The 13,971-nt window shown below is 35.3% G+C and overlaps 1 protein-coding gene across 6 annotated transcripts in view; it reads left to right on the forward strand.

Moving 5' to 3' along the window:
• The window catches only part of LOC105219052 (tyrosine-protein phosphatase 99A), a 356,359-nt gene that overhangs the window by 314,852 nt on the left and 27,536 nt on the right, over positions 1-13,971 (forward strand). For all 6 annotated transcript variants that reach the window (XM_054226223.1, XM_054226222.1, XM_029044749.2 and 3 more), the window contains 2 exons: positions 6,691-6,971; positions 9,024-9,140. In XM_054226223.1, the coding sequence (XP_054082198.1) occupies positions 6,691-6,971; positions 9,024-9,140 (398 nt within the window). The remainder of the gene's footprint in view (positions 1-6,690; positions 6,972-9,023; positions 9,141-13,971) is intronic.

The raw sequence follows: 13,971 nt of genomic DNA on the forward strand, positions 1-13,971 counted from the left end.
GTTAACGACGCTAGTAACGCCATGCATTTCAAATTGTGAAAAGCGAAACCCCCTCAATTGCGTCACCCTCTTTAGCACTTGGAAAGTTCGCGACAAAAAATGTTTCGCTGCGCAAAAGCCGCGCACTTAATACTTAAAACTTTTTGGGTATTGTTGACGCTTTAGGTGTTTACTGTTGTTGTTGTTTTGTTATTATTGTTATTTTTGTTATAGCCACCGCTATTGTTCACGTGCACTGTATTGTTGTATTTATAAAAGTCCGATTGCCTACTTTTAGGCGTGCTAAGTAATATAAGTTGGTCAATTATTATAATTTGAAGTGGCATTGAAGGCGACATTTGGGCTCTTTAATTGCCTTTTTTTACTTTTACTTTTCTGCTTTTGGTATTTCGAGATTTCAATGGCGTTGTGTTGTCTTATAACTTGGTATAGAGAAGGTCTACATTAAGTAGATTAACGCTTGCGCCTAATTGACTTTAAGCTGGATTTGATTATTACTTTTAATGGTTTATGTGGGCGTATGTGGTGGGGGTAGATATAATAATTATATTTGGGAGCTTAAAATAAAGTAGTTTGAATAAAGCTTCTTACTCTGAATAGAGCTATTTATTTCTTTGATCAATACTTTACACTTTTCATTTAACAACTCTCCGAAAAATAAGCTAAATTTTTACCAGAAAGGCTTATATAAAGCATCACTAAGCCGAAGTCCAAATTTGTGTATAGGGTAAATTTATAATCAAAATTTAAATAGGCACTATCGTGAAAGCAGAACTGAGAGGGCAGGAAGAGTAGCAAATATTCTTAAATTATGTAAAAATATTTTTTCTCAAGTTGGAATGAAAATTAGAAGAGTTATCAACTTTCTAAAATTTTCCAAGAGTTTTCCTTTTCATTGAATATTGAAGAGTGTTCTTTCTCATTAGATTCATCGGTGATTAGTTCTAATATCGGTCCATAGAAAAGTTTTCTACAACATGACCAGACTATAAAATGTGAATTAGGTAGCAATATGTATGTTGTATTTATATCTCAATTCTAACCTCACTTTGAGAATTCACTTTCAGTCCTTAGCGTACAAGTTCTATTAGAAGTCCAATTTCTTGCGACAGTACGGACCACTCAGATGGTACGGATTCATCGAAGAATTCACTGCATTATTGACCATGGCACACGAATTTAGCCTCCGTGCTTCACCTATCTAAGTCTCTTGGGATCTTTCTTCTGAATCTGAACTCCAATTTTCCAAATTCAATTTACGATTCACTTTCTCTATTTGCATATCTTTCTTCAAACACTTGGCTTTTGTTGGAACTTCTGAACGGATAAACTATTTCCTTGCACTGCCTGAAGTCCGTTCAACTATTTTTTGCAGAAATCTTCTAGCTATGTAATATACCATAACAAAATACATTTCGTCAGGCAGTTAGTTTAGTGAGACTTAACTCATCAACGGAAGTTACCCTTCCATAAGCTTAATAGAGTAATACAATTAATATATGTGAGCTCTTTTAAAATGCTTGACACTCTTCTTCGCCAAAAAGTATACTTCATATTTTTAATATTTTATAAAAATTAAAACTGGTCTTATAACTCCACAACCACTGAGACTTACTTAAAACTATAAATCTGCTGGCGCACTCTTTGTTAAGGCGTTCACAAGATTTCCGTAATGAGGCTTTATGTAATATTAAATAAAAAAAACCTCGAATATAATTAATGCCACCCACCGAAAAATGTCTTCCCAACCCCTAAAAGCCGGCTACAACTTTGCACATTGCAACAGCACCAGCAACAACAACAACAACACAACGAATGGCGTCATTCAACACCAACGGCAGCCGTCAGTCTTCTCAGCCGTTTTAATTTACTTTCATGTGAAAGAAAAATAAAATTAATTTGCAACTGACAAATTTGCATACACATCAGCAAACGGCACACACACACTCGCGAGTGCTGTGCGCCTGCTTGTCAAAGCATATTTGCATAAGTGATGTACATATCCGCTGTGAGGCGGCGCTGCAGCGCGATGCTAGTAATTAATTTGCCTCGCCAGAAAGCGCAAAAATAAGCAAAAGAAGAAAACGCGCGCTTATAAAGAAAAGTCACACTGCAGGCATTGTTACGCGGCTTGCGTGGGTGTTGTGGACACGCTGCCGAAAAATATGCAATTTCATGCAGTTGCAAGACAGCAGCGCCGCATGGTGAAGAAGCAGTGGAGAAGCGAGTTAAAAAAATAACGCTAACAAAATTTGCGACAAAGCAAAGATGCTGGAAAGTTCAACAAGGAAACAAAAGCGGCGTGAGTGACAGTGGTGGGAGGTAAGGAGGATGTGGGAAAAGAGGTGTGACGCGGAAGTGGCAGCCGTGCCGGCGCTCAAGTGCAACTATTGTGAAAAGGCAAGCACTTATGTAATTTGCATATGCTGCGGGAGATCCTCCCCCTCTGGAGTGTGTAAAGAAATGTGTGGAGTTATACATATGTATATATGTATGTATGTATTTATGTAAATATATATATATATATATATATATGTGATTGTGTGCGTGTTTCTGCGACCAGCAAACGCTGATGCAATGCGAAATTAATTACTAACGGCATGCCTTTGCATTCATCAAGACAGCAAATATATTTGCACTCACACACCCATGCACATACACAGACGCATACATGCACTCACACGCAAGCGGGCGCACATTATGCGTGGCAAACAAGCACAAACGCAAACTTGCCACATGCCTTGCTTGTAATGCAATGAAATTTTATAATTTCAACATTGCAGTCTCTTTTTTTTCAGCTGCCTACAATTTAATAAAGTATTACCACTTTTTTGCTGCGCGCCGCTGGTAGTCTGCTTTTCGGCGCTATCAAAATTAATTACGTCATGTATGCACGCTCGGCACATACACAACACACATATGTATGCCTGTAAATATGCATTTTCGCATGTAATTGAAATTGAAACTATCTTTGCCGCAGTGCACAGAGATTTTTTAATTATTAAAATGCGCTACCTTTTTCTGAAAATTAAAATTAAAATCCTTGCTATACTAGAGATATAGTATGGCTGGCAGTTAAATATTTTCATATGCCAATTTTTTTATTATTTCATTTTATTTTTCTTTTTTCTTGTTGTTTTTGCTTTTGTAAATATGCGAGCGCTGCTGCACTTTGTCAGCCCGATTTTATAGGTGACAAACCGCGCGTTCGCATATTTTAATTACATTAAATTGCATGGCATCGTTAGCACGCCAATAGTGCAATAACATGCATTCCACGCACACACACACACGCACACACATACATAGCAAGCTCGCAATGAGCAGCGAGTAGCTTTTAAATATTTCTGTCATGCAAACATTGCTTGTGAGTTGAGTTATTTGCGTATGCAACACTTTATCTTCATTGACAACTGCACTCATACACACTGCCATAATTAACAGGACATGGTATTGTTGACACGATGAGAGCGCACGAACACACGAACACACTTACGCATACATATAGGTATACGCATATATAAACGCAAGCAAAGTAGTAGTTTGACTACCTTTTTCCATTTGTACAGAAGCTGTCAGTTCGCATTGGCAGCACAGGTCGACGTACGCAGCGCATTATTAAGTAATAAATGCACAGTGGCAGCACACAAACGTACTATGAGTACTTATGGCCACACACATACACATGCATAAAACCCACACAAACAATTTCACATAAGCAACAACAACTGCAAATGCGCCGCATAAATGATTAAAAAATTACTCATACGCCCTGTCGCACACAGGCGCACGCATACTCATACTGCGCACCTCACTCCTGCCGTCTCACTGTCAACTGTCCAAAAGTGCAGCCACAGCCACATTCACACATCCACTTAGCCACTCATTGCTTACTTGTTTGGCTACTTAACATAAACACTACTTATTAAACGAGTGACATTTTTCAACATTAAATTAATTGCGACTTGTTATTATCGTTGACATTTTCACCATGCGCGTAATTGTTGTTGTTGCTGTTGGTGTTGTTGTTGTTGTGCGCATGCATGAGGAATTCCATTGACTGTTGTGTTAAGTTGAAATGGCAGGCGGCATGCCACTCGCAACCACATTAACTGTTATGTTGTTAAAATTCTCATTTAATTAAAAAAAAAAAAATAAATGCGGAAGAAAGGGAAAAAAGTCCGACAACAAAAATAGCAAAAGAGTATACAACAACAATGGCTGCCGCATATTCAAGTATAACTACAGTTCACAAAGCTGACGTTTAAACCGAAATGCGACAGTTTTCGGAATTTATTGCTTTTTAATAATTCAACGCAAGCGATGAGCCCTGCCATGCTCTCTCAATAAATGAGACATTCATACACAATATTTATTTACGTGTGTAAATATACATAAAAGGACGTTCTATATTTTAAATAATTTTATACTCTTGCAACAAAAGTTGCTAAGAGAGTATTATTGGCGGAATCGGACCACTGTCACGCTAAGCCACAAATTAAGCTAGGAAAAATTGAAATTTGGTACAAAGGATCGCATTAGAAAGCGGCATATTTGGATGTAATTTTTTGGGAAAGTGGGGATGGGCCCCTCTCCTGCTAAGTTTTTTGTATATATCTCGTAAACTAATAAAGCTATATCAACGAAACTCTCAGGAGCCTTATATAGTTCAAAAATGGAGGAAATCTGATTATAACCACGCCCACCTCCCATACAAAGGTTAGATTGAAAATTACTAAAAGTGCGTTAGCTCACTAACGAATAGCATCAGAAACCCCAAATTTTGCAGAAGAAATGGAAGAAGGAAGCTGTAGTTAGATTTGTTTACAAAATGGAAAATGGGCGTGGCGTCGCCCACTTATGGGTGAAAAACCATATCTCAGGAACTACTCGACCGATTTCAATAAAATTCGGTATTGAGGAAAATGGGCGAAATCGGTTCACAACCACGACTACTTTCCATATAGCTCAATTTTGAAGTCCATCTGATTCCTTCACTTTATAAGATATACATAAGCAACCAATGAAGATAGCGAAAAAAAAACGTTACACAAATGCTGTAAATGATCTGTGGCATCACTTGTGAAAAAATTGTCGAAATCGGACTATAACTTTTCAATGCCCCGGATATCGAATATGAAGAACTCAGTACCTTATGGTAGTTTTTCACCGAAAATATCGGTAAGTCTCTCAGATATCTTAATTTAATTCAGAGGAAATCGTTTTCTTCTAATAGTGTGTCTCTGTACTAGAAATGGTTCAAATCGGGTCATAACTTCCCCTAGCTCTCATATAGCTATCGGTTAATATGTGAAATATCTTAGCCAAATTTTTTTTTTGTAAGTAATTTTTTGTAATATGGATACATATCATTATATAGCCTCTCAACTTGGGAGAGTCAAAAACGTGTCCACTCTATAATAAAAACATCTGAATATGAATTCAACAGTCCTTATTAAAAGAAAAGTGAATCGAGTGCAATCAACCAAAGGGATGGAAATTATTATCCGTTCCAACGATAGACTGGTCTAAGTAACCGGAATGGACTCGAATTTATATACCGCGAATTAGTGTTTTTAGCTTGGTTGCATTCCTCAAAACTATTTAAGTAATGCTTTTTACCGTTACAACAACAAAACCAACCGCACAAATGATTATACTAAATATAACCGTGTTCGGACCGATTGAGCAATTTTTTCGATTTTTTAAAGATTTTTTACAACAAACCCTACTATGTCTAAAATCAGCTGTTCACTTAATGACAATGAAATATAATACATATTAACCGAGAAATTCGGCATAAAGTCAACCAGAGTCGAGTTAATAATATGAATAAGTAATCGGAGACCAGACCAAGTCTAGACCGATTTGAACCACTTTCGGTATTAAACTAAAATATACTCTTAGTATACTTCTTCTTAAGATTTTAGAGACAAAATTACCTTTGAGCCGCAATATTCGATATAAAATCTACCAGAATATAGAAATCAATTTTATCAATTATATACTAAGTGATAGGGAAAGTACTGAACGACCACATTGTTCTTTAGGGAAGATGACCTCATATATTTCTTAATTTCTCGCAAATTGTACGTAATTTTCTGTATCAAGTCAAGCAAAGGCACTGAGATCCTAGTATTCGGTTCAGTTATATTCCGAAAAATATTGAGCGTACTCAAGTGATTCCTTTATCATATGTCAGATAACATAATTCCTCAGAACTCAATGCATAATATTCCTCCGTAACCGTAATCATATTTTTTTCAAAAAAATAGTTATTTATTGCTATACAGAAATATAAAATTTAAAAATTGCAGATATTAATATTTAAATAATTTTAATAGTTCAATACCTCATAAAACATAAAAAACATATCGCCACTGAAAACTTTATTAAACAATAAATAGTTTACGATTTTTTTTTAATTTATTTACCGAAGCAAACACACAACCACAAAAACACATACAAACAAGCACAAATTAACACAAAAAATAAAAAAAAAATCCACACCCTTTACACCAACGTCAGCCGCACTGAAAATATGAAAAATATTTTAATATCAATTTAATAATAATGGCTTTTCAACCATTTATGTATGTACATATTCCCCTTGTAATTGTAATTATATATGTAAATAATATATTTTTAAACACATCTCTCTCTCTTCCCTTCCGCTACGTTTCATTGCAGAGCCATACACCGATTACCGTGTCATTGTCCAGGCGTTCACGATGAAAAACGAAGGCAACCCCTCCGATCAGATTGTGCAGCGCACCGATGTCGCCGGACCGAGTCCACCGTATGTGGTTAACCTGACGTGTCACTCGCAGGACGCCATCGCCATACGCTGGCGGCGACCGCACGAATTTTACAACACCATCGATTTTTATATAATTAAAACGCGTGTGGTGGGCCAGGACAATCATCGCGACATACGCATCAATGCGTCGGCAAAGGAGTTGGAAACAGCGGTAAGTCAATGGTGTTGCGTTAAATTGTGGTGAAACGACAAATGAATTATGTGATGAAAGAAGAGTAAGGAAGAATGGTCTTAAGACGGATTGCAATGTTGGAAGTTTATTGAAAGAAATCAGGAAAATCATGAGAATTATATGAGGAAATATGTTTAGAGCATAATTTTAGTTTAATTATGAAACAAATTAGTATGTATTTTTGTAGGATCGCCAGGTCATTCAATATATATTTTTTTAAATTCAAAAGTACTTTTAGTACAAAGCAAAACTGTATGTAAATACTTCAAACTGTTTATTAAGCAAAGCAAAGTCAGCCAATCAAAAAGTTTGTATAACAAGCTTTCGGAGTTAGATTGGAACATGGGCCTATTATAGAATATTTCACAAATAGGCAACATTAATCGAAGGAAAGTAGGATACAAAGTTTTCGGATTGTTGATATCACAGCCACTCGAAAAAAAATTGTTCATGACATGGGAGTCTTACTATATGTGGCTTATATTTTTTGGGTCACTGAATCCGAATCCGACATCCATTTAACCCCATCAGAACAGAGTTTTGACATAACTCCAGTAAACCAATATGGCGGACAGCGTTTTTAATAAAGGGTTTTCGGGGTCACTGAATCCGGATCCGAAATCCATTTAACCCCATCAGAACAGGGTTGTGACATAACCCCAGAAAACATTTATAGCGGATAGTGTTTTTAAAACTCAGAACTCGGAATCGCTTGAAACTTGTTACTAAGGGGTTTTCGAGGTCTCTGATTACGAATCCGATATCGGTTTTTCAAAATTCAAAATGGCAGATCCAATATGGCGGGGTCGCGGATTACAGCGGTTCCCTAAGGACCGACTATCAGTCATTATTTGCACTTACTTCTTACTTTTTTCCCCTAAATTTGTTGAAATGTGCGCCATCTATTGTATCGCTATGAAAATAATTATCTATAACTAATTCTAGGTTGTACTAACCGATTGAGTTGGCAAGGGCAATAATATTATTACTTTAATTTGGAGAAAAATTAAATTTCCTTAAAGTTAAAAAAATTTTTTTAATTTTGATAATTATATAATACTATTTTTCTTTACTCATATATTTCGAAGTATATAATTCGTATAGACTTGTATGTTGAATTCATATTTTACTTTTGCAACCTATATTCACTTCTCTTGCTTCAACTGAAGCAAAAGTGCCTTAGAAAATCTTTTAACACTTGAAAAGTAAATAAACAATTTATTAGTAGCCACAAAAATCAAACAACCGATTTTTATTTGAGAAAATATTGAATTCAATAGAACTAAAGCCAACGGAAATCAAAATGTTTTTCTTAGTGCAGTAAATAAACCAGTATGTAGTTATAAAATAATGTAAGCCAGAGCCTTTCCTCTCAATTTAGTATGGACAAAATGATTTTTCAATAATATTTGGTATTACTTCGGCCATGACTTGAGCTTCAGACTCAATGTGAGTGGGAAATTTGTTACCAGAAATCTTTACAATTCGACTAGCAATATAAAAATGCAAAAATATATATATATATATATATATATTTAATAAACTGAAAAATTTCTTGCAGTTAAAATTTAAGCCACAAGCAAACACATACATACATGTAAACTAAAATTCAAGTAAAGATATGTATATTTACATGATAAGTTCAAAAATCATTGCATATTTTTCGGCGCTGAAACCAAATAACTTCTTTACTGACAAACTTACGGATGAGTATCAAATTTATTTATATTTCTCCAAACTAAAATAAGTAACTTTTTCTGCACGCCACTGTTGACGACTAGTATCCTGCTGACTGCGGTTTCAGCAAAAGCAATGAATATGATAAAAATATATATATATACAAGTAATATATGCTCAATGCAGCTTCAAAGATACATACTGACTTGTAACTCTTAGATGCACAACCGGCTCGTATTGCAAAAGTTCTATACACATATCATTCTATATATACATATATCTTGCGAAGAGTTCAACTCATATTTTCTGATTTACTGATACTTCTTCTACTTTATTTTTGGATTTACTTTACAGATGATACTACAAAATATAACAACACATACGGAATATGAAGTCAGAGTTGCAGCTGCAACGCTAAGCATAATAAATCCAAAGAAAATCGTACTGGGCAAATATTCCGAACCCAGGAAGGTAAGTACTGAGCGCAAAAATACCAAAAAAAAACAAAAATATTTGAATAAATACGAGTATAAGATACATTCGTTGGCTGTTGGCTGTGTTCGCACGTTTGCTGTGGCACTTAGAAGAGTTCACATTGTCAGACACACCGAAATGTTGGAACTTAACTTGTAACAACTTACCTTATAACTTACAAAAACAAAAAAACGAAGCAAAAACAAAAATAAAATTTATACCACAAACATTTCCATTTGCCACACTAGAACTGTATCTTTCACACCAACAACACACAGTTTGTTGTTGTTGCTATTTTTTTACCCACATACTCACATATGCGCCGACATTATTCCTATCTCTCTGAGATATCAGCTGCTTGTCTAAAATAAATTTCATCGAAAAGCTCAGCTAACAGCGTGTGGATGTGAAAAAGTTGCAAAAGTTCTAGAGTTGCAACATTTCTGAAGCAAAAACGAAAAAAAGCGGACAAAAAGTGTGGTGCAAGTGTAGAGGCCAAATAAAGGATGAAAGTGTAAAAATGGTAAAAATGCAACTCAGCCGGCATAAAGTTGGCAAAAATATGGATAAAATGTCACGCCAACTAAATTTCGTTTGGCTTTGTTTGTAACCGTTATAATTTTTGTGCTTTCCTTGGATTATGTTAAAAAATGTGATCTCTACGAAATGGTAGGATGGTGAATAGTGCAAAATAACTGAATTTCATATGTTAAAAATTGCAAAAAAAAGAAGAAGAAGAATTTGTTATTGCGTACTCATGAAAGCTGTCAACATATTTGTGTCAGCGGGCGTAAGCTTTCGATAAATATTTCAATTTCGAATAAAGACAAATATTCAGAGATAAGTGCAGTTGAGTTATAGGGGTATGACTTGATACACATACATAAATATATTTCCAAAATTCTTCAATATTATTGTTCAATATATTTGAAGTATTGATATTCTATGCAAATAAAATAAGAAAAAATTCTCCATGAAGCTACTTAAACCACTATCTACTAAACAGTGTGTTTTCGTCCATTCGGACAACATGACCTAGCCAGCGTAGCCGCTGTCTTTTTATTCGCTGAACTATGTCAATGTCGTCGTATAAATCGTACAGCTCATCGCTCATCATTCTATCGTTTGCGGTACACGCCGTTGCCAATGTTCTGAGGACCATAAATCTTGCGCAAAATTTTCCTCTCGAATGATGTTGACATCGTCCAAGCTTCTGCGCCATAAAGCAGGACGGGAATAATGAGCGACTTGTAGAGTTTGATTTTGGTTCGTCGAGAGAGGACTTTACTTTTCAATTGCATACTCAGTCCAAAGTAGCACCTGTTGGCAAGAGTGATTCTTCGCTGGATTTCGAGGCTGACATTGTTCGTGTTGTTGATGCCGGTTCGCAGATATACGAAACTATCTACAACTTCAAAGTTATGACTGTCAACAGTGACGTGGGAGCCAAGTCGCGTGTGCGCTGACTGTTTGTTTGATGACAGGAGATATTTCGTCTTGTCCTCATTCACCTCCAGACTCATTCGCTTCGCTTCCTTATCCAGGGGGGGAAAAGCAGAACTAACGGCACAGTTGTTGCTTCCGATGATATCAATATCATCGGCGTACGCCAGGAGCTGTACACTCTTATAGAAGATTGAACCTTCTCTACTTAGCTCTGCAGTTCGTATTATTTTTTCCAGTAATAGATTGAAGAAGTCGCATGATAGTGAGTCGCCCTGTCTGAAGCTTCGTTTGGTATCGAACGGCTCGGAGAGGTCCTTCCCAATCATGACGGAGCTTTTGGTGTTGCTCAATGTCAATTTACACAGCCGTATTAGTTTTGCGGGGATACCAAATACAGACATCGCGGCATAAAGGCAGCTCCTTTTCGTGCTGTCGAAAGCAGCTTTAAAGTCGACAAAGAGATGGTGTGTATCGATCCTCTTTTCACAGGTCTTCTCCAAAATTTGGCGCATGGTGAATATCTGGTCAGTTGTCGATTTTCCAGGTCTAAAGTCACACTGATAATGTCCAATCAGTTTGTTGACGGTGGGCTTTAGTCTTTCACATAGTACACCCGATAGAACCTTGTATGCGATATTTAGGAGGCTTATCCCACGGTAATTTTTATTATTTTCATAATCCTTGTAATTCTGAGTTGCTATTTTTAAAATTCAAAAAAAAAAAAAAACAAAATTGCTACTTGTTAGAACTCATTGTTAAAATCAACAAAAATAATTATCTAAAAAATTCAAGCATGGTAAAATGTATTTCCTGATTATATTTATAACATGAGAGTTTTTTATTGCATGATAGAAAAAATATGAAAAATGTTTTATAAGTGTTCTAAGGCTAGTACTTCATTGCCTAAAAGAAGAAATGAAGATATACATATATAACCAAGAGCTTAGCCAAGTATCTTAGCATAAAATAGCTTGAAATAAATACAGTGTTTGGCTAAAATAATAGTCATAATGCACTGCTTAAAAAGCCCTATGAAATGCATAAATTATATATATAAAAGTATAAATGAAAAAGCGCCAGTTCCTATACATACGCTCCTATATATTAAAAAAATATATTCAGCAAAGCTACCTGTGCACCATAATGCGCGTACTATTTATTCACGTAGAAAAATAGGAAAATTTGCAATAGCAATAAACTTCCGTTAGCTCCACTACATGTCATCACAACACATCACATCAATCATTAAGCCACACCACATGCTTGAAACACTGCTTTTTTCTGAGGAAATAGTGGCAATGACGGACGTTTAAGTTAACGCTAATAAAGCGTGCAATCAAGCAGCGAGCACTAAAAGAGTCATCAGCAATAAGCTTTTTGACTAAATTATGCATGCATTAATGTTGTTGTTGGTTACAACAAAAACAAAGAAATTTCGCGGAAGTTAGTTGATGGTAGTGGAGTGGTTATATAATAATTATTTCATATATTAACATGCTTAAATTAAACGAAAAACTTAGAAAATTATTAAAAAAAATATATATAAATTAAAAAAGTTATTCACGCTTATCCCTACAAAGTTCACGACGGACCAGTGTCATGCCGAAAGTAATTAGTCTTATTTTTTTCATACTGCAAGTGTGTTTTAGAGTGCATGATTTTCCGGGAAATCTTAAATGCAGTTCATTTAGTATAAAAAAAATGTTGTTGTTGTTCATCACAACACAATTCACAGCAGCTATAACAGCAACAAACACTTTCCTCTGCTTTTGGTCATATTAACTTTCAACAGAATAACTAACAAGCACTCAGTATGATGCAGTTTAACCAATATATATGCTAACCCTAAACATTAGGGAGGTCATTAAATATAAATTAAGGCAGTATAGTCTGCTTCACAGGCTTAAAAAAATCGATTTTTTTGTTTTGGTTTAAATCTCTTTCAAAACTATCCTTGAATATATCTTTAAAATTCGATATATCGGCCAATTCGACATATTTTCGAAGCTAGAGCAGTTTTAGTGGCCGTGCGTCGAGCAGGTGCGAATGCTCAGGCAGACCTTTAAAGAGCGTTTTCTCGAGTTTTCATTTTCATAAGTGGTAGAAAAAGTTGCCGGCGATGGCAAAAAGAATATATGTCCGATCGAAAAAAACGAAAGTGATCTAGCTTCAGTATTAAATTATCTTCTATTTGAACTAGACAAAAGTTGTTGAAGTTGGACAAAAGTATTATTTAAACTACTTGTTTTGCAACTTAAACTCAATTTTTTTCTTAAAAAAGTGATTTTTTTTTTCAAACTTCGAAAAAATTTGGAATTTTATGACTTCTTCGGTATTTTTTTAGTTCATAAAGAAAATAAACTTATAAAAATTACAAAAAACTTTGGTGCGACTGTTTCAGATGCATCGCACGACCTCCATCACCGGCACCGATTTACAAGTGCAGACTCCAGGCGCTCCAGAAAAATACTTTCAACTTTGAAAAAATTCCAATATTTTTTAATAATAAATATTGTTTTTTAAGCCTTAAATATAGTACACTATCGTCTTAAAATTCCGTTTACCGCAATCATTTCCTTCCTTTAAAAAAAAAAAAATTGCTAAAAACTTTTTTTTTCGGCTTCTAAAGCAGACGACTGCCTTAAGAATATTTTATATCAAATATCTTAAACATACTAAATTTGAACACCGTTACTATGACATATATACAAAAAATTAATGAAGAAAAAAATTTAATTTTCATTTTTAAGGACCACCCTAATGTTCATACATACTTATATGTTTCAAATAGTTCCATGCAACAACTTAAACTCCAGTTCACACATTTTACTTATTTTTATTTATTTTTCAATTTTATTTCGCAATTTTTTTGTTCTTGTTGTGAGTTGTACGCAGTTGTCTTACATCAGCACTCGGCACCGCATCTCTGCCGCTGACAACTTATGAACATGCAATATATTTTGAAGCGTAATTTTCCACATTTTTCACATTTATTTTATTTTTCTTTAGCCCACGTAGCGGTTACCGTAACGATGTTACACTCCACACACACACACAAACACACCTACGCTTCTGCACGTGAACCGTGCAATTTTTATAACCGCTACCGCAGCTTTCATATCCTGTTAGCGGTGCCGCAGTTGGGTTTCCACGCCACCTTGAAAATATGTAAAATGTATTTTTTTTGTTTTTTTTTGTACACTAAAAGTTCATCATAATCCTTCAGCATGCCTGATGCGACCGTCTGCTTTTGCTACTTGTACAAATTTATACCGTTTTTGTTGCCGTTACTACTAGCATTATTGCTGTCAGCAGCGCGGTAAGTTGTGGCAGGGATGCGTTGCGCTTGTAGTTATTGTTCTGGCCATTTTTGCATTTGCTT

Source organism: Zeugodacus cucurbitae, chromosome 2, assembly GCF_028554725.1.
Source record: "Zeugodacus cucurbitae isolate PBARC_wt_2022May chromosome 2, idZeuCucr1.2, whole genome shotgun sequence".
NCBI lineage: Eukaryota > Metazoa > Arthropoda > Insecta > Diptera > Tephritidae > Zeugodacus > Zeugodacus cucurbitae.